At 41.0% G+C, this 24,924-nt stretch overlaps 2 protein-coding genes across 2 annotated transcripts; both read right to left on the bottom strand.

Annotated features, from left to right (window-relative positions):
• Positions 1-8,552: 8,552 nt before the first annotated feature.
• Positions 8,553-14,522, bottom strand: LOC311139500 (uncharacterized protein). The gene is made up of 9 exons (XM_084174381.1): positions 14,131-14,522; positions 13,642-13,711; positions 13,335-13,537; positions 13,136-13,240; positions 12,932-13,030; positions 12,635-12,745; positions 11,630-11,750; positions 11,230-11,514; positions 8,553-10,601 (listed from the first exon to the last, which is right to left on the bottom strand). The coding sequence occupies exons 1-9, from the start codon at positions 14,428-14,430 to the stop codon at positions 9,727-9,729; spliced, it is 2,169 nt and encodes a 722-aa protein (XP_084030507.1). The 5' UTR covers positions 14,431-14,522; the 3' UTR covers positions 8,553-9,726.
• A 3,229-nt stretch (positions 14,523-17,751) lies between these two features.
• On the bottom strand, positions 17,752-24,393 carry LOC311139787 (uncharacterized protein). The gene is made up of 3 exons (XM_084174736.1): positions 24,358-24,393; positions 23,935-24,204; positions 17,752-19,807 (listed from the first exon to the last, which is right to left on the bottom strand). Exons 2-3 carry the CDS (start codon positions 24,125-24,127, stop codon positions 19,008-19,010), a joined length of 993 nt encoding a protein of 330 aa, XP_084030862.1. The 5' UTR covers positions 24,128-24,204; positions 24,358-24,393; the 3' UTR covers positions 17,752-19,007.
• Positions 24,394-24,924: the final 531 nt, after the last annotated feature.

Here is a 24,924-nt window from a genome sequence, read left to right on the forward strand (position 1 = left end):
ATCGGGTCAGAAGCATGATATCATTAATCGCATCTCTCCTTCCATGAGCTGATGAGCATAAGGCAATCTGTGCACACTTCTGGCTGCTGGCACACGTAGGCAAAAGGGCACTTCGGTAGGAGGAATGGATGTTTGTCCTATCCATTGAAGATAGTTTATTAAATAGTAAACAGTAACGCTACAATAGGCCTAGTTATAACAAACATTTAGCCAATCTAGTTTTTTATTGGCTTCGACATGGATATATTCCTCTATGGCATTTACATTTCGAAAATGCACTACATGTTCGAGCCAAACGTTATAATAGAATTAGCCTACCATCGCCATTGATATGGCCTGTTAGTGAATCACGGAATTCCCGGGATTTGACAGTTAGGTCAAAAAAGTAATCAAGGTAAACTGTTGTTTTGAGGGTGACATTTCAACCACATGATTATATCATCATGGTAACCAAGTTTCAACATAGACAAATCTTGTATAACATATTTTGAATTTGTACATTTGAAACAATGTCAGATCTTCAACGTTTAACAATAGGTTGGGCAGCTCTTCCTACTTTAGAGTTAATCTAAAGAGAGATATCCATTTGTCGCCTATCCAGGGTTTTAACCAAGCCCACCCCTTTTTAGCGTAGATATTTTTCACTGACTACTACCAATGTGTTATCTTGATAATGATTATTGAGAGATCTCTTAATAACTAAATAGATTCACTGTTGCTATTGAAGTCATTTCAAAGGGTAGGTTTAACAGAGCAAATAACATGTAACCATACTTTATAAGTCATACTGTATAGCATGAATGATACTATTTAGGCCTATATAGCATTTGCGAAGTCATCAACAGCTATTTTTGTTTAAAAATAGACAATACATATAGGCATATGGTTTCAAGCTTTGGTTGATTTCTAACTTAATCTTCAAGTTAATAATTAATATGTTGGATTCATTCCTCCATCTCAACCAAAAATCAAAGTTAAAGAATAGGACTAAATCTAATCTAATTTTAAATGCACTTAAAAAAAAAGTTGCACTAAAGTTACAATAACTTGCACTACAGTGCATTCGGAAAGTATTCAGACCCCTTGACTTTTTCCACATTTTGTTACCTTATAGCTTTATTCTAAAATTGATTACATTGGTTTTTTTGCTCATCAATCTACACACAATACCCCATAATGACGTAGCAAAAACAGGTTTTTATAATTTTTTGTTAATTTCCAAAAAAATAAATAATGAAATATCAAATTTACATAAGTATTCAGACTCTTTACACAGTACTTTGTTGAAGTACCTTTGGCAGCGATTACAGCCTCAAGTCTTCTTGGGTATGACGCTACACCTGTATTTGGGGAGTTTCTCACATTCTCTCTGCAGATCCTCTCAAGCTCTGTCAGGTTGGATGGGGAGCGTTGCTGCACAGCTATTTTCAGGTCTCTCCAGAGATGTTCGATCGGATTCAAGTCCGGGCTCTGGCTGGGCCACTCAAGGATATTCAGAGACTTGTCCCAAAGCCACTCCTGCATTGTCTTGGCTGTGTGCTTAGGGTCGTTGTCCTGTTGGAAGGTGAACCTTCGCCCCAGTCTGAGGTCCTGAGCGCTCTGGAGCAGGTTTTCATCAAGGATCTCTGGACTTTGCTCCATTCATCTTTGCCTCAATCCTTAGTCTCCCAGTCCCTGCCGCTGAAAAACATCCCCACAGCATGATGCTGCCCCCACCATGCTTCACCGTAGGGAAAGTGCCAGGTTTCCTCCAGACGTGACGCTTGGCATTCAGGCCAAAGAGTTCAATCTTGGTTTAATCAGACTAGATAATCTTGTTTCTCATGGTCTGAGAGTCTTTAGGTGCCTTTTGGCAAACTCCAAGCGGGCTGTCATGTACCTTTTACTGAGGAGTGGCTTATATCTGGCCACTCTACCATAAAGGCCTGATTGGTGGAGTGCTGCAGAGATGGTTGTCCTTCTGGAAGGTTCTCCCATCTCCACAGAGGAACTCTAGAGCTCTGTCAGAGTGACCATCAGGTTCTTGGTCACCTCCCTGACCAAGGCCCTTCTCCCTCGATTGGCCGGGCGGCCAGCTCTAGGAAGAGTCTTGGTGGTTCCACACTTCTTCCATTTAAGAATGATGGAGGCCACTGTGTTCTTGGGGACCTTCAATGCTGCAGATTTTTTTTGGTGCCCTTCTCCAGATCTGTGTCTCGACACAATCCTGTCTCGGAGCTCTATGGACAATTCCTTCGACTTCATGGCTTGGTTTTTGCTCTGACATGTACTGTCAACTGTGGAACCTTATATAGACAGGTGTGTGCCTTTCCAAATCATGTCCAATCAATTTAATTTACCACAGGTGGACTCCAATCAAGTTGTAGAAACATCTCAAGGATGATCAATGGAAGCAGGATGCACCTGAGCTCAACTTCGAGTCTCATAGCAAAGGGTCTGAATACTTATGTAAATAAGGTATTTCTGTTTATTTTATTTTAATACATTTGCAAACATTTCTAAAAACCTGTTTCCACTTTGTTATTATGCGGTATTGTGTGTAGATTAATTTTGATTGATTTAATCCATTTTAGAATAAGGCTGTAACGTAACAAAATGTGGAAAAAGTCAAGGGGTCTGAATACTTTCCGAAGGCACTGTATGTACTTTGAATGTAATCTCAACTGCAATCCAGGTCATTTGGTTGTGCTATTAGACGAAGCACAGTGATAACACATTAAGTTGTTGTATAAATACAAAATATCTGACATTGTATTTCCATTTTAACTTTGTTGAGCTTTTAAATGGTTGAAAACACAGTGAAAACACATTTCCAGTGCCTTCAGAAAGTTTTCACACCACTTGACTTTTTCCACATTTTGTTGTTACGGCCTGAATTTAAAATTGATTCAATTTAGATTTTTTTGCCACTGGCCTACACACAATACCCCATAATGTCGAAATTTGTACAAATGAATTGAAAATGAAAGGCTGAACTGTCTTGAGTCAATAAGTATCCAACCCCTTTGTTATGGCAAGCCTAAATAAGTTCAGGACTAAAGATATGCTTCACAAGTCACTTAATAAGTTGCATGGACTCACCCTGTGTGCAATAATAGTGTTTAACATGATTTTTGAATGACCATGGAGGTTTTCCAATGCCTCGCAAAGAAGGGCACCTATTGGTAGATGGGTCCAAATAAAAAAAAGCAGACATTGAATATCCCTTTGAGCATGGTGAAGTTATTAATTACACTTTGGATGGTGTATCAATACACCCAGTTACTACAAAGATACAGGCATCCTTCCTAACTCAGTTTCCAGAGAGGAAGGAAACCACTCAGGGATTTCACCATGAGGCCGATGGTGAACAGTTACACAGTTTAATGGCTGTGATAGGAGAAAACTGAGGATGGACAACAACATTGTAGTTATTTTTTTTATTTTTTTTTACAATAATAATAATATGCCATTTAGCAGACGCTTTTATCCAAAGCGACTTACAGTCATGCGTGCATACATTTTTGTGTATGGGTGGTCCCGGGGATCGAACCCACTACCTTGGCGTTACAAGCGCCGTGCTCTACCAGCTGAGCTACAGAGGACCACAGTTATTCCACAATACTAACCTAATTGACAGAGTGAAAAGAAGGAAGCCTGTATAGAATACAAATATTCCAAAACATGCATCCTGTTTGCAACAAGGCACTAAGGTAATCCAGCGAAGAATGTGGCAAGGCAAATACATTTTTATCCTGAATACAAAGTGTTATGTTTGGGGCCAATCCAATACAACACATTACTGAGTACCACTCTCCATATTTTCAAGCATAGTGGTGGCTGCATCATGTTACGGGTATGCTTGTAATCATTAAGGACTGGGGAGTTTTTCAGGATAAAAAATAAATGGAATGGAGCTTAGCACAGGCAGAATCGTAGAGGAAATCCTGGTTCAGTCTGCTTTCCAACAGACACTGGTAGATTAATTCACCTTTCAGCAGGAAAATAACCTAAAACACAAGGCCAAATCTACACTTGAGTTGCTTACCAAGAAGACAGTGAATGTTCCTGAGTGGCCGAGTTACAGTTTTAACTTAAATCTACTTGAAAATCTATGGCAAGACCTGTAAATGGTTGTCTAGCAATGATCAACAACCAATTTGACAGAGCTTGAAGAATTTTGAAAAGAATAATTGGCCAATGTTGCACAATCCAGGTGTGGAAAGCTCTTAGAGACTTACCCAGAAAGACTCACAGCTGTAATCGCTGCCAAAGGTGCTTCTAAAAAGTATTGACTTAGGGGTGTGAAGACTTATGTAAATGAGATATTTCTGTATTTCATTTTCAATACATTTGCTAACATTTCTAAAAACATGTTTTCACTTTGTCATAATGGGGTATTGTGTGTAGATGGGTGAGAGAGAAATAACAAAAAATATTGAATCCATTTTGAATTCAGGCTGTAACACAACAAGATGTGGAATAAGTCAAGGGGTATGAATACTTTCTGAAGGCACTGTAGATAACAACTAAACCAAAAATCTGACATTGTTTTTCCATTGGAATTTGGTTGTGCTTTTAGACGGTTGAAAGCATAATGATAACACATTGGGAATTCAACAAACTTCTGGCTGTCCTTTTTTGAGTCGGTGAATAAAGGTTCAAATCTCATTGATCAACGTCTCAACCAAATATTACCCAAATTCCCACTTTTCCACCAAATGACGTGGTGTGCCCAGTGGGATGTTTCATATGAGGCGACAATGCAGAATATCACCTTTTATTTGAGGGTATTTTCTTTATATCTGTTTTACCGTTTAGAAATGGAAGCACTTCATGTATCTAGTCCCCCCTATGTGAAGAAGTCATATGTATTTGGACAAATCCACCTATAGTGCATCAATGTAGTCAAAAGTTTAGTATTTGGTCCCATATTCCTTGCACACAATGACCGTTGTGCCTCTGTAACCTTCTCACTCATCATTATTCATGATTCATTCATGATTATCCATAATCATGGTAGCATCCACATTAATATAGAAGTGTTCAGAAACCTTCACAATAAAAGTGACTCCAAAATAGCACAAGGCACTATTCACCATTCAGTTAGTATTGGGCAAAACATAATCCAAAACACAACCAAAACAAACCGCAAATGCATCCAACAAGTTTGTAGAGTCACAAGCATGATGAATATGGAATATGGAACCAAATACTAAATACTACTTTTGACTACTTTAATACAGTGAATTTGACCAAAAACATGACTTCTTCAAATAGGGGGATCAGATAAAAAAAAGTGCTTTAATTTCTAAACAGTGAAACAGATATGTAGGAAAATACATGCGCTGTCGCCTAATATGAAACATTCTATTTTAAATCTAAAATGCTGGAATATAGAGCCAAATATTTTTCTTTAGCTTCACTGTCCAAATACATATGCAGGAGAGTGTATTTCATACACGACATAGCATTAGTTAAATTACAAATGAAGTCACCACAGACGATTACCGAGTGATTAGTTATTACCTTTGGGCCCTCCCTTCTTTGGTTACACAAGTTCTATCACCTTGTTCCAAAACACATGAATGATTATTGATGATTATTGAAAAGAGTCAAGTTGCTGTCTCAAAGCTTTTTTCATCACTTCGGGTACTATGCCTTCATCATGTTACCCCTACTGTGCTCACAGAGTACAGTACAGTTGGCAGTGCACTAAGTAAAACCTCAATGTCATTGTGAAGTCAGTGCTTTGTCAGGACAATGTATACTGAACAAAAATATTAATGCAACATGCAACAGTTTTAACGATTGTACTGAGTTACAGTTCATATAAGGAAATCAGTCAATTGAAATAAATAAATTACGCCCTAATCTATGGATTTCACATGACTGGGAATACAGATATGCATCTGTTGGTCAGATACCTTTAAAAAAAAGGTACAGTTGAAGTCAGAAGTTTACATACACTTAGGCTGGAGTCATTAAAACTAGTTTTTCAACCACTCCACAAATTTCTTGTTAACAAACTATCGTTTTGGCAAGTCGGTTAGGACATCTACTTTGTGCATGACATAAGTAATGTTTCCAACAATTGTTTACAGACAGATTATTTCACTTATAATTCACTGTATCACAATTCCAGTGGGTCATAAGTTTACATACACTAAGTTGACCGTGCCATTAAACAGCATGGAAAATTCCCGAAAATTATGTCATGGCTTTAGAAGCTTCTGATAGGCTAATTGACATCATTTGAGTCAATTGGAGGTGTACCTGTGGATGTATTTCAAGGCCTACCTTCAAACTCAGTGCCTCTTCTCTTGACATCATGGGAAAATCAAAAGAAATCAGCCAAGACCCCAGAAAAAAATGTGTAGACCTCCACAAGTCTGGTTCATCCCTGAAGGTACCACGTTCATTTGTACAAACAATAGTACGCAAGTATAAACACCATGGGACCACGCAGCCGTCATACCGCTCAGGAAGGAGACGCGTTCTGTCTCCTAGAGATGAATGTACTTTGGTGCGAAAAGTGCAAATCAATCCCAGAACAACAGCAAAGGACCTTGTGAAGATGCTGGAGGAAACAGGTACAAAAGTATCTATATCCACAGTAAAACAAGTCCTATATCGACATAACCTGAAAGGCCGCTCAGCAAGGAAGAAGCCACTGCTCGAAAACCATCATAAAAAAGCCAGACTACGGTTTGCAACTGCAGATGGGGATAAAGATCGTACTTTTGGGAGAAATGTCCTCTGGTCTGATGAAACAAAAATAGGACTGTTTGGCCATAATGACCATCGTTATGTTTGGAGGAAAAAGGGGGGATTGCAAGCCGAAGAACACCATCCCAACCGTGAAGCACGGGGGTGGCAGCATCATGCTGTGGGGGTGCTTTGCTGCAGGAGGGACTGGTGCACTTCACAAAATAGATGGCATCATGAGGAAGGAAAATTATGTGGATATATTGAAGCAACATCTCAAGACATCAGTCAGGAAGTTAAAGCTTGGTCGCAAATGGGTCTTCCAAATGGACCCCAAGCATACTTCCAAAGTTGTGGCAAAATGGCTTAAGGACAACAAAGTCAAGGTATTGGAGTGGCCATCACAAAGCCCTGACCTCAATCCTATAGAAAAGTTGTGGGCAGAACTGAAAAAGCGTGTGCGAGCAAGGAGGCCTACAAAGCTGACTCAGGTTACACCAGCTCTGTCAGGAGGAATGGGCCAAAATTCACCCAACTTATTGTGGGAAGCTTGTGGAAGGCTACCCGAAACGTTTGACCCAAGTTAAACAATTTAAAGGCAATGCTACCAAATACTAATTGACTGTATGTAAACTTCTGACCCACTGGGAATGTGATTAAATAAATAAAAGCTGAAATAAATCATTCTCTCTACTATTATTCTTTCATTTCACATTCTTAAAATAAACTGACCTAAAACAGGGAATTTTTACTAGGATTAAATGTCAGGAATTGTGAAAAACTGAGTTCAAATGTATTTGGCTAAGGTGTATGTAAACTTCCGACCTCAACTGTAGGTGCGTGTTTCAGAAAACCAGTCAGTATCTGGTTTGACCATCACTTGCCTCATGCAGCGTGACACATCTCCTTCACATAGAGTTAATCAGGCTGTTGATTGTGGCCTGTGGAATGTTGTCCCACTCCTCTTCAATGGCTGTGCAAAGTTGCTGGATATTGGCGGGAACTGGAACACGCCATTGTACACGTCGATCCAGAGCATCTCAAACATGCTCAATGGGTGACATGTCTGGTGAGTAGGCAAGCCATGGAAGAACTAACATTTTCAGCTTCCAGGAATTGTGTACAGATCCTTGTGACATTATGATGCTGAAACATGAGGTGATGGTGGCGGATAAATGGCACAACAATGGGCCTCAGGATCTCGTTTATGGTATCTCTGTGCATTCAAACTGCCATCAATAAAATGCAATTGCGTTCGTTGTCCGTAGCTTATGCCTGCCTGCCCATAGCATAACCCCACCTCCACCATAACCCCCACTCTGTTCACAACGTTGACGTCAGCAAACCGCTGGCCCACATGACGCCATACACGTGGTCTGTGGTTGTATGTACTGCCAAATTCTCGAAAATGATATTTAGAATTTAATGAACATTAAATTCTCTGGCAACAGCTCTGGTGGACATTCCTGCAGTCAGCATGCTAATTGCACGCTCCCTCAAAACTTGAGACATCTGTGGCATTGTGTTGTGTGACAAAATGCCCCCAGCACAAGGTGCACCTGTGTAATGATCATGCTGTTTAATCAGCTTCTTGATATGCTTTAACTATTAGGTGGATGGATTATCTTGGCAAAGTTGAAATGCTCACTAGCAGGGATGTAAACAAATTTGTGCACATTTTAGAGAAATAAGCTTTTGTGCATATGAAACATTTCTGGGATCTTTTATTTCAGCTTATGAAACATGGGACCAACACTTGTTGCGTTTATATTTTTGTTCAGTGTACATGACCTATAATACAATCTTTATTTTTCTTACTTTTGGCTTTTTGAGCTCAAGGAGAAACACAAACACATTACAACAGTGTAAAAATCACTTTAGTCTGACAAACATCCAATTAGCTTTTTTCTTACAAGTTTTCAAATGTATTCATGTTGCTCATCTAAGTAAATCCTTTCCCACACTTAAAAAAAACTAACGTTTTTATTAAGTGTTTGATGGATAATAAATGTAGCATCATGTACATAATAATATACATATCATACACATGCTGTAGTATTAGTTAATTTACAAATGATTGAGTCACCACAGACGATTACTGAGTGATTATTTATTAAATTGAGACCTGGGTTCAAATGTATTTCAGTATTTAAAATACATTTGTGTATTTTCAAATACACAGCCCAAAATAAGTACTTCTATTTGGTTATTTGAATGGCTATTTGTAAAAACCAAATAGTATGAGTGTATTTTCAAACACTTATTTCAAATACCTGGGTTAAATGCATGGGAGTGTATTTGAGTATTTTCAAATACTTTCCAAGTGTATTTCCAAATACATTAAAATATTCAACTACTTGTCTTTTCAAATAAAACATATCTGAATACTTACTTGGACAACGTAGGTGAAAGTAATTGAGATATTTGAAATAGTGTTTGAACCCAGGTCTGATTACAATGGGGGGGAAAAAGTGTACCCAAATGTGCTTCAGCCCAGCATGTAGCAGAAGGGAATTGGGTGCCTGACCGAGGGATTGAAAATAAAAACATTCCTTAGATGACGACACTTCAACGGGTGACTATGCAGAAGAATTAGGAAAAGGGAGGACTCTGTTCCGGCATACATCAGGAGCTTGGTCCAAAACACATGACTGATTATTCAAGGGACAACTTCATAGTTGCTGTCAAAATGTTTTTTCATTACATCAGGTACAGAACGGCCTACACAAACTGTGTCATGCTTTCATCATGTTACCCCTACTGTGCTCACAGAGTACAGTACAGTTAGCAGTGCACTAAGTAAAACCTCAATGTCATTGTGAAGTCTGTGGCCAAAGTTCCTTAACAACCAATTACATTACCCAGGGGAAAATAACTGAATGGCTACTTCGTCAATAAATTGTTAAAACTTTGTCAGGACGATGTACATGAACTATACATTTTTTTTTTTTCTTCTTACTTTTGGCTTTATGAGCTCAAGGAGCAATAAACATTACACTAGCGTAAAAATCACTTTAGTCTGACAAAGATCCAATGACATTATTTCTTATGAGTTTTCAAATGTATTCTCATGTTACTCAACTGACTAAATCCTTTCCCACACGTGTGGCAGTAATGGGGCTTCTCCTCAGTATGAATAAACATGTGTCTTTTAAGGCCACTAGTTTCTGCAAAGCCCTTTGAACAAAGGGAGCAGGTGAATGGGCGCTCGTTTGAGTGCCATCGCTTATGCGACGTGAGAGCGCATGACGTGCTGAAAGCCTTTCCACACGGTTTACAACGGTAAGGTCGTTCCCCTGTGTGAAAACGCATGTGCACTAAGAGTTCCCCGGACACAAAGAAAGCCTTCCCACATACGCTACACAGGTATGGTCTATCCCCTTTGTGCATCCGGAGGTGTCTAACTAATGTGTGCTTTTGATTGAACTTCTTCCCACAGACTGAGCAGGAGTAAGGCCGCTCCCCGGTGTGTGTGCGTATGTGTATTTTGAGGACTGCTGCACTTGTGTAACTCTTGCCACAGTGTTGGCAAATAGGCCTGTGCATCGGTTCAACGTCGTGACTCTTCTTGTGCAGTTGTAGATATCTCTCCGATTTGAATCTCTTCTCACACTGGTTGCAACGGAACGGCTGCACACTTGTGTGAATACTTTGGTGTCGCTTCAGGTCAGTTGTGCATCTGAAACCCTTCCCGCACTGTTTGCAGGTGTTCTTATTGATCCTCTTGGCTGAGGAGCTCTTTACTGTTTCACTGGATGGCAGTGAGTTCTCAGCTCCTCCAGAGTCCAGGCTCCTGCTGTCCTCCTCTGTTAAATGTTCCTTCCTGATGTGCTGGTGAAGGTCCACCATTTCCCTGTGGGAGAATGGGCACTGGGGGCAGGAGAAGACCTGGGAGGGCATGTCACTAGCCAGTTCTACAGGCAGAAAGCACAAGAGAGCAGACATACAAAAATGAAGATGCGTTAACATATCCTTATATGACCCGGATCCTGGAGCGTTTGGTACCATGATTCGCTCTATAAAACATATGCGAAGGGCAAACGATGCCTGACCCAAATGAATCCTGGACCTCCCGAGTGCCAACTTATTGTGATTTTGGGACAGCTATATTGTTGATTCATCCAGACAGTTTTTAAGTTCATTAGCTAATTATTTAGCAATTTTCAGCATCTTCCAGTTAACGTCGCTCGCCAACCAACATCCCATTGAAATGAATGGTTCCCCTAGCGGTAACGGCCATTGTTGGAAACAGCCTTCAGTGCGGTGCTCTCAAAAGCACGAAAATGTCCTTCTCCAAAACAATATACACAGCCACTATGTTTTAAGGTGTTATAATTAGGAACTGATATCAACCTCTGTAATTCATGATCCTAAGTGTAAAATTTGACAGTGGTGTGAAGCACTTCCTGATTTTTCACCTGAAAGTCAAGGAGCGTAAAAAAAACATAAAAAATATCTGTAGGTAATGTAACAAGTCAGGCTTTTACAAATCACTTCAAAATACATGGTGGAAACGGACTGTATCATTATGAATCTCCTTACCATCCGAGTCCTCTGGTTCACTCAGAGGGGAGGTCCAGTTTGCGTCATCTTCATCCTTCAATCCTCTATCAGGGTCTTCATTTCTCTCACTTCCATCATCATCCTCCAAGTTATTTTCACAATGCAACTCTACTCCTTCCTCTTGGTCTTCCTCACTGTTGATCTTCCACCCCTCTGTGCACCCTTTCATGCCTTCATGTCCATCGAGACTTGACTTCAGGCCGTGAATTTGAGGAATTGACAATGTGGACAAGATGTTGTCTGCGACCTGGTTGGAGAATTTATCTGGAGGAAGGAAGAGAGAATTTTCATCTCAGGAAAGGAAACGGAAAAATGCAATTAACTAATTCACAGAAGAGCACATGGCTAACATGGTTGATATCCTCTTATTAAGACTAACTTTTGCTCAAGTGTCCCAGATGTCTATGATGCTGCAGCAGTGTCTTCATGTGCTCTGGGTCAGAGACAGAATGCCAGAACTCCTCCAGGTCAGAGGGGGCAATGCTGAGACTAGATGCTGTCTGAGGATAAAAGGAACATTAAAAAGGTTTCTGCAGCTCTAGCTCACAGAACATTAATCATATAGGTGGGTGTTTAAAAAAAATAATATTCTGCCATGCATAAGCCGTAAAACAAAGGCTTTTAATATTTCCACTACAGGAGTGCCTTGATTACTTCTGGAAATGTGTTTGCACAAAGGCTTTTACGGCATTGTTTACTATCCAGCATCAACTTCTTTTTGTTCTATAATATTTCATCCCATGATCAAAGAGCACCTCATGGATTAACTATAAATGTACATTTTAGTAATTTAGCAGACGCTCTTATCCAGAGTGCCTTACAGTTAGTGCATTCATCTTAAGATAGCTTGGTGAGACAACAACACATCACAATTGTATCAAGTATATTTTCCCTCAAAGTATTTATCAGCAAAGTCAGTGCTAGTGGAAAAATAAAAATACAATTGGGGTGGGGGGGTGCATCATTGGGGTGCCAGGACAGAGAAGAGCTTTGACTGGGTTGAGCGGGAGCTGCCCTCAAGCAGGGGCGTGAGGCCAAGAGACCAGAGGTGGCGGAATGGAGTGCTCAGGTTGGGATGTAGGGTTTGAGCATAGCCTGAAGGTGAAGAGGTGCAGTTCCCCTTGCTGCGCCGTAGGCAAGCACCATGGTCTTGAATCAAAGAAGCACTCCTCTCCTGTGTGTCTACATTAATCATATAGGATTCAACTTGAGTTGACCAAAAGGACAGTCATGAACAAGTAGCTTTGTTCCCAAAGACTGGACATTATACAGTGTCATTACTAAAATTGTTAGTGACATCCCTAAGCATGTGATACTGAAGAAATAACATGACAAGCCTGACCATCTCTAAAGATTTCATGCTATTAAGATATTGAGCCTGTACCTCTGTAAGGTCTGGTACAGGCAGCAGCTCCTCCAGCCGGGAGAGGAACTCCCACACCAGTATCTGCAGTGCTGTGTCATACCGAGGTCCGTAACGTATTGGGAACACCACCTGAGAGAGAGAGAAATAAAACAAGAGTAGGTCGAGCCAACACCTTGCTGGGTTGTTCATTTTGTATGGTCTTTCATCAGTTATAGTAAAACAAGCAACATTTCACTACTGAGTTTTACATTGCTGGAACATGCTGTCCTATTGACTCTGAAAGCAACAACTATGATTCATTAGGATATTTCCCACCTGGAAGAAGTGCTTCTTCTCAGAAGGGTCTTCCAACAGGGTTTTGACAAGTTCCACGAAGTTAGACTCCGAAGCCTCCAACTCATTTCTACTCTGTGACTGGGCATGTAAAATGAATGATAAAATCAGCTTTAACAGAAACACAATATAAGCTCCCTCTATTCCACAGCATCCAGACTACTTTTGACACTGAAAGTTACATACATCCTCGTGCACAGCATGTACTGAAGAAGTTCTGATTCTGTCCAAATGAAGTTGGATGGTCTGGGGTTCCGGTGGGTTTTCATTGCGAAACAACTCTAAAACCATCTGAAAGCAGATTTTATGAGGGTCTTAGTCCAATTACTATTATTATTTCTTTACATCCATGCCTCTACTCCTTCTCCACCCTCCCACTTTTCACCCTTGCTCTCAGTCCCAGGATGAGTTGGGTCCTCTGCCTGGAGCTCAGCAGCTCTGGAACCATCTCTGTCACCAAAGTCACAAACTCCTCCAGCTTCCCATACTGCATCACATTACGCTCTTGAGCCACTTGCCACATGAAAGCTGACATCAGGCGTAGAGGAGGAACCAGGAGACGGAAAGAAGATAAAGATAACCGTGGACCTACAGTAAAATAAAAAATGAGCCAGTATGGAAACATAAGGATTGTGTCAGTAGCCAACTACACAATACCTGTAGCCAACTACACAACACTATTATTGGCTTACCTGCCTGGTCTGAAAACATGGGCGTTTGATCCAGTTTGCTATTAGGACTCTCAACTCTGTTTGCTGAAATCTATAGAAACCAACAAAACATGAGGCAGTAATTGCAAATCTTGAAAAGATTAACAGTAAGGCTGTTGCAAATTCATTAAAACATTACTTTCTCATTTTGTGACTAAATTAATCATTGTCACTGTCATATATATTCTGATTAAGGCCCGATTGCCATAAACACATGACTAATTGTTTAACGTTTTCAACAACAACATTTTACATGAATCTCCGCAATCTCGTACTGATTTATGTGCGTCCTCTGTTGCTGGTGTTGATATTGTACTCATTTTAACTGCGAACCCAGTGCCAGAAATAGTGGTTTCTTCAGTCGAATTATTAGATAATCTTTCATAATACCGATAATTACCAGTCTACAAGTCAGGTCTGGCAACTAGGTACTGTAGCCATACATTTTCAGTTTCTTAGCTAGCTAGCTACCTCGGGAAAGTTTGGGTTGGTTTGCCGATGTTTGATAAAAATGGTGAGCCAACTCAGAATTCCAGGCCTCGGTACACCCTCTGGCATATCCTTAGACTTTTTCAGTGCTCTCACATGACGGTCCCTCGCAAGTCTCCATTTCTTCCTGCAGGTATCTGGATCGGAGTTTAAATATGTAGCAATTTCGCGCCAACTGTGTTCGAGAGCCTCTTTGTCGAAATGTAAACGCATTGAGGTATCATACAAGTGCGTATGCTCTTTGACTGCTTTTACGAGACGTTGTTCAAACGATTCAGCCATTTTCCAAAAATATCACAAGCTGGTTTGCTATCTAGCTATCCAGCTACATAAGAAACAAAATAACCGAACATTCACGGTCGTCGTTTAAATATGACGTTATAGGTCAAACTTTTACTTCCGCTTTTACTGAGTTTAACAGCGGTTGGCATTAACGCACCAAACTGGACTATAATATACATCCATTATACTTTGATACACAATATATATACACTACCGTTCAAAAGTTTGGGGTCACTTAGAAATGTCCTTGTTTTCGAAAGAAAATTATTATTTTTGTCCATTAAAATAACATCAAATTGATCAGAAACACAGTGTAGACATTGTTAATGTTGTAAATGGCTATTGTAGCTGGAAACGGCTGATTTTTTATGGAATATCTACATAGGCGTACAGAGGCCCATTATCAGCAACCATCAGTCCTGTGTTCCAATGGCACGTTGTGTTTTCTAATCCAAGTTTATCATTTTAAAAGGCTAATTGATCATTAGAAAACCCTTTTGCAATTATGTTAGCACAGCTGAAAACTGTTGTGCTGATTAAAGAAGCAATAAAACTGGCCTTCTTGAGACTAGTTGAGTATCTGGAGCCATATCTCAGACTGCCCATCTTTAATCTTTTATTTTTATTGGCAGATGAAACTGGCTCTCACGAGGACTGCCACAGGAAAGGAAGACCCAGAGTTACCTCTGCTGCAGAGGATAAGTTCATTAGAGTTAACTGCACCTCAGATTGATCCCATCTGGTTTGCGGTTAGTGGGACTATCATTTGTTTTCCAACAGGACAATGACCCAAAACACACCTCCAGGCTGTGTAAGGGCTATGTGACCAAGGAGAGTGATGGAGTGCTGCATCAGATGACCTGGCGTCCACAATCACCCGACCTCAATCCAATTGAGATGGTTTGGGATGAGTTGGACCGCAGAGGGAAGGAAAAGCAGCCAACAAGTGCTCAGCATATGTGGGAACTCCTTCAAGACTGTTGGAAAAGCATTCCTCCTGAAGCTGGTTGAGAGAATGCCAAGAGTGTGCAAAGCTGTCATCAAGGCAAAGGGTGGCTACTTTGAAAAATCTCAAATATATTTTTGGTTACTAAATGATTCCATATGTGTTATTTCATAGTTTTGATGTCTTCACTATTATTCTACAATGTAGAAAATAGTAAAAACTTTTGACTGGTACTGTATGTATATATATATTTAAAAAAAGAAACACCCTTCCAACTAACTCTACACTCATTAAAAACCCTCTACCCCATTCCACTACTTTGACCCTATCTGCTCCTGCACCATTCCAATGGCCTGGGAGGACCGAACACCACCATTCAACTAACTCTACACACCCTGTAACTCTGCTGAAGTAAAATATACCCAAATACTTCTCTGCAGCTGCCACCACAACATATTTTTTCTGTGATTTACATTCCATTTCTGTGGTACAGTTGATAAACATTGCTATGAATGCTAAGAAGCCAACCTTACTGAAGCATATATCAAACGTTGGCCTATCCCTCTGTGCTGGCACAGATCTACACACACAACTTTATCCACCGAAACTCCACAATCCTCTATCCCATGCCCTCCTGCACACTTCCCACATCTTGGAATCTCCCTGCTACAACCTGCTGCGGCATGACCATAAATGGTGGATTCGGCACAAAAGCTCTCACAGGATAACTGATATATCCTAACATGGCTTTGTCTGTAAAGACTTTGACTCAAAACTCAAAAGGACTGACAGTGACTCATTGGTTTCACCATGCTCCCCACCAGGTCTTCGCTGCACCAAACTGCGGGTGTCACAAACACCAGAAATCTTCAACTTCAATTGCTCCTTCTCCCCACAACGCTACCCTAGAAATCATTCCTTTCAACGATGCCCTGTTCCTAAGAGCAAAGCAAGAAACAGATCTTGACCCAAGTTACGTGACACAGAGTGCCCGCTCCCTCTGGTCAGAAGAAACACAAATATCATAAGTTCACTACAGGTTACCTACACTGATTCAACTGCACCCAACTCCTTTCCCACCCACCCTGAAACCACACATGGATCCGGCAAAAGGCAAGGATCCACTTTCTCTAAAAATGTCACTCCTACTTCTTTATCATGTCCATTGATGCCAGGCTTGGGTTCTGAGCTCTTCATCACACCTTCCACCTCATTTAACTCGCCCTCATTCACTTCCATTCCACCTCCAGAACTCGGTCTGGCGCACGGCTCACTCTGTTTGCACTTGACACCAATCTTCTTCGACACTCCATCTCCATTTTTATCGCCATCTTCCTCAAATTCTAATCCAAACTCTGCTTTCCTCATTCTCTTCGACCTCTTCTTCCTATTTCCTCCCCTCCATTCCTCCTCAGCAATCCTTCTTTATGTGTCCCTGTCCCAATATTCCTCTTCTCCCGACTGTGCTTGCGGCCTGGTGGCATCCCAACGTAACTCCATCTCATAATCATCCTGCTCACCTCGGAAACGTGTCTTCTCCAGGCGTCGACATTTTGAGAGTATGAGCAGTGGCCACACACCACCATCCGGCGGATATGCTCCAACTTCTGTGTGCACCTGGAACAGGTTTCAACTCATCAGAATAAAAGTCATTTTCTGAGAGCTATGGACCAATCCCAAATCGAACCCCAAGTATTACTCCCTATGCACTTGTGAAGATCTGACAGGAGTTGATTGGTATACACAATATGGTGAAACTTCCACCTAGCCTATCAGAAGGCAAGGTGGAGCTAAATCCTCTCAGATCTCCACAAGTGCATAGTGTTTAGGGGTCGATTTGGCATGTCTGAGAGACCAGAACATGAATCAGACCTGGGTTAAAACAACATGAGTATTGTTTGCCTTTGGATCAAGCCACCCAGATTCGATTGAGACTACTGCAAAAAAATAAAAAAAATAATTGACAGTCGCTGGACCCGGGTCCGAGTCCCGGTCGGGGCTACCCTCCCGAATTCGCTACATTGGTGTCAGAAGTGGGATAGTGCCAGTGATGCCATCAGAGAGGTGCACACATGAGGAACATGGTATATAGAAGCGTGGGGACACACTCTCCCGAAGGAAGGAGGTAATGTAGCGACCTTGAACCAACACTTAGCGACCTTGTCAAGAGGTTTGGATCCGCTGGACCTGGGTTCGAGTCCTGGGTGGGCAACAGTAACAGGCAACAGGGTGCTACAGTATGTTTTGAAAATGAAATGTATTGAAGTATTTAGAAAGTTGTTACAATAGATAATTGGCATCAACATAAGTATTGTTGGTGATGTCTAACATGAATGAAGCGTTGGAATTTCACTGAATGCCATTGAATTCCATTCAATTTCCTTTATTTCGAATTCCTTTAGGAAGAGCGTGTGAGTATCCCTGGTAGTTGACACAAGCATATTGATAGAACTACCCAGTGGCACTAAGCTATCTAGAATGTTCAAATGTCTAACTATGAAAGTTAAAATAGACTCCTTCATACAAATATCTACCTTCACATACACATTTCTCCAGGGTAAGTGCTATCACATATATTTGGAACGTCCCTACCCTAAACCCTAACCCAAACCTTAACCCCTACCCTAACCATAACCCCTACCTAACTCTAACCTTAACCCTTACCTTAACCATTTAAAATGTCAACTTCAATGGGGTAATGTCAGAGTTGGGACGTCGCAAGGATCCGGGGATTGCATGGTCCATTTCTCCAGGCCAGGGTTTTCATCAATGGACACATCAAAGTAAAAAAATAAATACATTGGGGTTGAGCCCATATTTAAATAAAAAACAACCAAGAACTTAAAAAAGGCTTCGAGAGAGTCAAACAGAGTCTGAAAATAAACATATTTCAATAAATGTTGTGTTCGAACAAGACAACTACCTGAACTATGGCCTATGAGTTTTTTTTTATTGATTCTCAAATTAAACCCCTTCCTACATAGACACAGATGAGGTTTCTCTCCAGTATGAATAAGCATGAGTCGTCTAAGGGATTTTTTTTTTATGAAGCGTTTTTCACAATGAGAGCAGGGGAAATGTCTGGTCTATAGGAAACAACACAACAGATACAAGGTGGTGTCAGGTGTGTAAAAAAAAAGAAGAAGAAAAAAAGAAGAGTCCAATACAGTATATCCCAATTGGATTTGAGATCAAACTATAAATATGAGGCAAAAGTACAGAATGTCACTTTTCATTTGAGGGTATTGTTTAAGATGTCCTGCTATACTAGAAATGTGGTTTATAATAGTGTTTTTGCCCATTGTTAGTTTTCCAACTGGTTAGCAATCAAATCTGTTCGCATATAACCAGACATAACTTTTAAATTTTACAGAATGATTACAATATTTAGAACACACATTTTGCCAATCATCTCTGAAGTAAGTTACATCACCTGGTATTATGACAAATTAGAAGATCAACAAACATGTCATAATCACCTGACAATGTAGCACAGAGAACTATATAGAGCAGAATCTCCAAAGAACATTTCAACAACTTAGTGTTGGTTTATCTATACATTTGTCTACCTTTTCTCTCTTTTTCATGCATTCGTTGATGTATTCTCATGTTTCCCCTTTCAGAGAATCTTTTACCACACTTTACACATGGGTAAGGTTTCTCCCCAGTATGAGTTCGCATGCGTTTCACTAGTCTGTAGGAGGTGGAGAAGCCTTTGGGGCACTGTGTACAGGGGTATGGGCGTTCGCTGATGCACTTTCAGTTTACTTGCTAGACTAAAAGTCTTCCCACATTGTTCACAATGATACGGTCGTTCCCCTGTGTGGATCCTTGTGTGTACAATCAGTTCCCCTGAGCAAGGGAAGGTCTTTCCACAAATGCTACACAAGTATGGTTTCTCTCCACTGTGCATCCTGATGTGTCTTGTTAGTAAATGCTGTTGAATAAATCTCTTCCCACATATTGTACACCCATAAGGTCGCTCCCCAGTATGAATGCGTAAATGTGATTTTAAGATATCAGATGTCCTAAACCCCCTGCCACAATGTGAGCAAACATAAGGCCTTTCTCCTGTGTGAAATCTAAGGTGCCGTTTTAGACTAGCGTTCGATTTGAATCTTTTCTCACACTGGTTGCGATGGAACGGCTGCATGTCTGTGTGAACACCCTTATGTCGTTTCAGGCCCGATGGGCTTCTGAAACCCTTCCCACATTTAAAGCAGATGTACTTCTTGGTTGTCTTGATTGAGGGTCTCTGTACTGTTTCACTGGATGGCAGTGAGTTCTCAGCTCCTCCAGAGTCCAGGCTCCTGCTGTCCTCCTCTGTTAGATGTTCCTTCCTGATGTGCTGCTGAAGGTTCACCTCTCTCCTGTGGGAGAATGGGCACTGGGGGCAGGAGAAGACCTGGGAGGGCATGTCACTAGCCGGTTCTGCAGGTAAAAAGCACATGGAAGTACACTGAACAAAAATATAAATGCAACATGTAAAATTTTGGTCTCATGTTTCATGAGCTAAAATAAAAGATCACAGAAATGTTCCATACGCACTAAAAGTCTATCTCAAATTTTGTGCACAAATTTGTTTACATCCCTGTTAGTGAGCATTTCTCCTTTGCCAAGATAATCCATCTACCTGATAGGTGTGGCATATCAAGAAGCTGATTAAACAGCATGATCATTACACAGTTGAACCTTGTGCTGGGGGACAATAAAAGGCCACTTTTTTGTCACACAACACAATGCCTCAGATGTCTCAAGTTTTGAGGGAGCGTGCAATTGGCATGCTGACTGCAGGAATGTCCACCAGAGCTGTTGCCAGAGAATTGAATGTTAATTTCTCTACCATAAGCCACCTCCAAAGTTGTTTCAGAGAATTTGGAAGTATGTCCAACCGGCCTCACAACCGCAGACCATGTGTATGGCGTCGTGTGGGCGAGCGGTTTGCTGATGTCAGCGTTGTGAACAGAGTGCCCCATGGTGGCGGTGGGGTTATGGTATGGGCAGGCATAAGCTACGGACAATGAACACAATTGCATTTTATCTATGGCAATTTGAATGCACAAAATACCTTGTCGAGATCCTGCAGCCCATTGTGAGGCCCATTTAAAAGAAATAAGGTATCTGTGACCAACAGATGCATATCTGTATTCCCAGTCATGTGAAATCCATAGATTAGGGCCTAATACATTTATTTCAATTGACTGATTTCCTCATATGAACTGTAATTCAGTAAAATCAATGAAATTATTGCGTTTATATTTTTGTTCAGTATCTAATCAGTGTTTTAAAATCATTAAGATTGGGTTACATATTTGTAAAATTATCCCATTAACGAATTTGGAGTCTTTATTGAAGACATTCCCAAGGCAAAATGGGTTTGCCAGACATCCCCTCCTCTAACCACTACCTTGATAACTCCTAGAATAATAAATCCTAATTCACACATTGAACCATTCACCAATCTGTTCAGAATGCTTTAGCATATTTCCTGCCATCAAAATCCCAAAGAAATCACTATTGTTTTCAAAAGTCCTATGTGCTGTTTAGCTTTCTTTTTGTCAATTTGTATATTTACTTTTCCTTGAGGACACACCCCAAGTAGGATTGTGCCAAGCACACTATATGAATGCGTAAATTTAATTTTAAAATCTGTGATGTTCTAAACCCCCTGCCACAATGTGAGCAAACATAAGGCCTTTCTCCTGTGTGAACTCGTTGGTGCCGTTTTAGACTAGCGTTCGATTTTAGTCTTTTCTCACACTGGTTGCGATGGAACGGCTGCATGTCTGTGTGAACACCCTTATGTCGTTTCAGGCCCGATGGGCTTCTGAAACCCTTCCCACATTTAAAGCAGATGTACTTCTTGGTTGTCTTGATTGAGGGGCTCTTTACTGTTTCACTGGATGGCAGTGAGTTCTCAGCTCCTCCAGAGTCCAGGTTCCTGCTGTCCTCCTCTGTTAGATGTTCCTTCCTGATGTGCTGGTGAAGGTTCACCTCTCTCCTGTGGGAGAATGGGCACTGGGGACAGGAGAACACCAGGGAGGGCATGTTGATTTTACAGGGAGGTAAAATCAGTACGGCTATTGTCACGGCGGGATCTGAACCAGAGTCTCCCATAGGAGAAATCAACACCTTGACTGTGAGACCCAGAGGATACTCTCTCTAGGGCCGAGGGTGAGACAGGCCTACCTCATCACGCTCCATGAGCCCGACTCATATCCGTTACAGCTACATGTACAATATGTAAAGTATGGTGCTTCAGCTGAACAGGCAATAGAAGATATACTGAATATTGGTCATCCATGTTGGATTGTGGCCTTCTGTCCTATAGAGGATGAAGAAAGCATGGAAGAATTTTGCAGGAATTCTACTATTCAAACTCTCAACAGTGTTTTCCTCCTTTTTTAAGTCTGGGGCCCCCTAGCGGTAAGGGGCCCTACGCGTAGTGCGTGGTCCGCATATAGGGCAAGCCGGCCCTGGACCACGGTCAACTGTTACAGTATATTGTCAAACAACTGTCATAACCCTGGCTATGTAAGATAGCAAATGTAAACGTACTCCAAAACTATTGCGGTGACTGATTACACTGCATCTTCCCAGATGGTTCACTTGTCCTCCAGTTTGTGTGACATTTCAGCTGGTGACTGACACAATTATAACAGGTATTTCAGCATGCAGTGGCCAGACCACGGTCAACACATCCATAATAAACACACCCCGATAGAACTCAACAAAGAGAAGCTCAAGCAGATAGGTTTTTCTAGGAGGTCCACTCATCGTTACATCACATGAACTTCCCAACAATGTGGTAGTAACATTTTGAAACATGAAGGGTTCTAGCAATTGTGGTAGCAACAGTAACAACTGACCCACCAGTTATAGAAGCAGACCTCGGTTCAACTTCAAATAGCCTACTAAAATGAAATAATTTCACAATGGAACCAATATAGTCCCGTGTAGCTCAGTTGGTAGAGCATGGTGCTTGCAACGCCAGGGTTGTGGGTTCGATTCCCACGGGGGCCAGTATGAAAATGTATGCACTCACTAACTGTAAGTCGCTCTGGATAAGAGCATCTGCTAAATGGTAAAAATGTAAAAAATGTAAATAGAGTAGTCACATAAATGCAAATCCCGCCTATCTGGCACTCCAGGCAGGCTAAAGAAAACGCTAAACATATTTGAAAGATGTTAAATAGTATTTTAACCCAGGTCTGAAGGGAATACATTATGAAATACTGAATTGTGTAACTTGTTAAAATCTACAATCTGGAATCTTAGTTGCCCATTGGTTACCTAGAATTTGAGCTAAAAATGAATCCATGTCATATGAATAAATGTCTTACTTAATTTAACCATTAAATCCTTGGCTTTAGGGTACCAATGTTTCAAAATAAAAAAAACAGGCTTAACTTTTGCTAGAGTGCATGGAGATGTGCTAATTTCAGAGACCATTTTTCGAACGAGCTGGAGATGTGCCTTTTTCTGTCTAATGAGGTCCAATTTAAAATACCTTTTTACGAACGGGACCCCCAAGTAGAACAAGTGGTGGACAGTGCTCTATTTGTAAAATCGCGAGATGCTGGAACAAAATTGAGAGCAAAAGGTGGGGGTGACCTGCATTAGAAAAAAAGCAACCAACACAATTCTGCAGCGTAGTGGACAAATCAAACAGGTAGCCAATAGGCTACTATCAATGGTGCTGAAATGGACAGTGCTCTCTATGGTGATGATCAAAATGAACCCCCCAAAATATTAAATTATAAAAAATTAAAAATACATGTAGGCCTGCGATGCTGATGGTTCATTAATTGTGCCTACAGAGTTAGTCTACAATTATAGTGGATTTGTATTTGATTTTGAATAGTAATAAAAAGGGCCTATGACACGTTACCTTAGAGAATATCTCACCACAAGCATTTCCATCGCCTCCTTCCTCTCTCCTTTATTCCTTTCTCGAGCGAGGGGCTCTCAACAGTTTAATGAAATGAGTTTTGTTGTGAAAACAATTTACTATCGATGTTCCCAAACAGATTTCAGTTGGTTTTCGATTTTGTGGCTTAAGTGGGCTACTGTCTATCTTTTTCAAACTCCCGCCGCTCTAGGCCAACATTCAGGAAGCCAGGCCAACGTCAAAACGTGTCATAAACGCAACCGCAAATAATGTTGCATATCTAACCATAACAATAGAATTCTATAAGAGAACATTTTTTAACGAATGGGCATATTAGATCATTTTTAAATACATGATGCAGTGCAATGCTGGAGAGAGTTGCAGGCGTATGTCTATCATAGCAGAGAGAGGGAGATAGGGAAACAGGGAAAACAGGTTCCTGTTCCGGCAGGATCCGGCTCCAATAAAGCACTGGTGGTGGAGTAGCTATAGCCACAATGGAAACAGTAGCTAAAAGTAGCCTGACTAGTCTAATGGAAAAAGTACTGTAGCTTAACTTAATATTGTTCTAAACAGTAATAACAACCACTTACCAATAACACAGTTTGGCAATCACCATGAATAGTCCACAGACGTATGTAATGTACTCTGCTCCAAATGTCCTTACCGTCGACGGCCACTGGACGAGCCTGTAATGATGATCCTGGTTTCTGCTGTCCAGAACTGGGTTCACCAGCCTCTTCAAGTCGTTCAGCGCACTCATCAGTTTCCTTATTGGTTTCATCGTAACTGATTTTTGGTCGCCACTCTTCTCCACCCTCCTGTTCTTTCTTCCTAGTGTCACAACCTCGATCCTCCATTGAAGTTTGTTTAAAGTTTACCAAGGAAGTGAGGGACAGAGTGGACAGGATGGTGTCAGAGTCGTAGAACAAATGATCTGGGAAAGAGGGAGAATGCAAACCAATTTTATTTACTAATTCCTTGGAGGTGAATCCTTTGACAGCTTGTGCAACATTGAAGGTGAAGACATCTTTAGCAAATCAAGGCACATTTCATTGGTGGAAAATGCAATAGAAATCGAAGTATTTACCCCAGCGGAAACAGATAACCTGAAGGCTACCTACTTCTGTTTAGGTGTCCCAGTTGTCTTTGATGCTGTAGCAGTGTCTTCAGGTGCTCAGGGTCAGAGACAGACTGAACACACTCCTCCAGGTCAGTGAAGGTAAGGCTGAGACAAGATGCTGTCTGAGGGTGAGAGAGGCAAACTTAAAGTTAAAAAGGAGAGTGCAGTCCAATCCCAAATCAACCCCTAGCTCCTACCCACTGGACACGTGTTGATGTTCAGTCCATTGATTCATTTATTAAAGGGGGTTCATTCATTCACAACTGTAAACACAATTTTTTCACATTTGAATGGATAGGATGAAGATGTATTCATATCAGTACCTGTGTAAAGCTGGGCACCGGCAGCAGCTCCTTCAGTCTGGAGAAGAACTCCCACTGCAGAATCTGCAGTGCTGTGTCATACTTAGTGCCGTACTACACTGGGAACTCCTCCTTTAATGAAAATGTAGAGAGCCATTACACAGTGAGGTGAATGGTCTTGCCTATAACACTTGTTATCAATAAAATACTTGTTTTATCCATTTGCACTTTT

Source organism: Coregonus lavaretus, assembly GCF_964263955.1.
Source record: "Coregonus lavaretus genome assembly, chromosome: 13".
Classification (NCBI taxonomy): Eukaryota; Metazoa; Chordata; class Actinopteri; order Salmoniformes; family Salmonidae; genus Coregonus; species Coregonus lavaretus.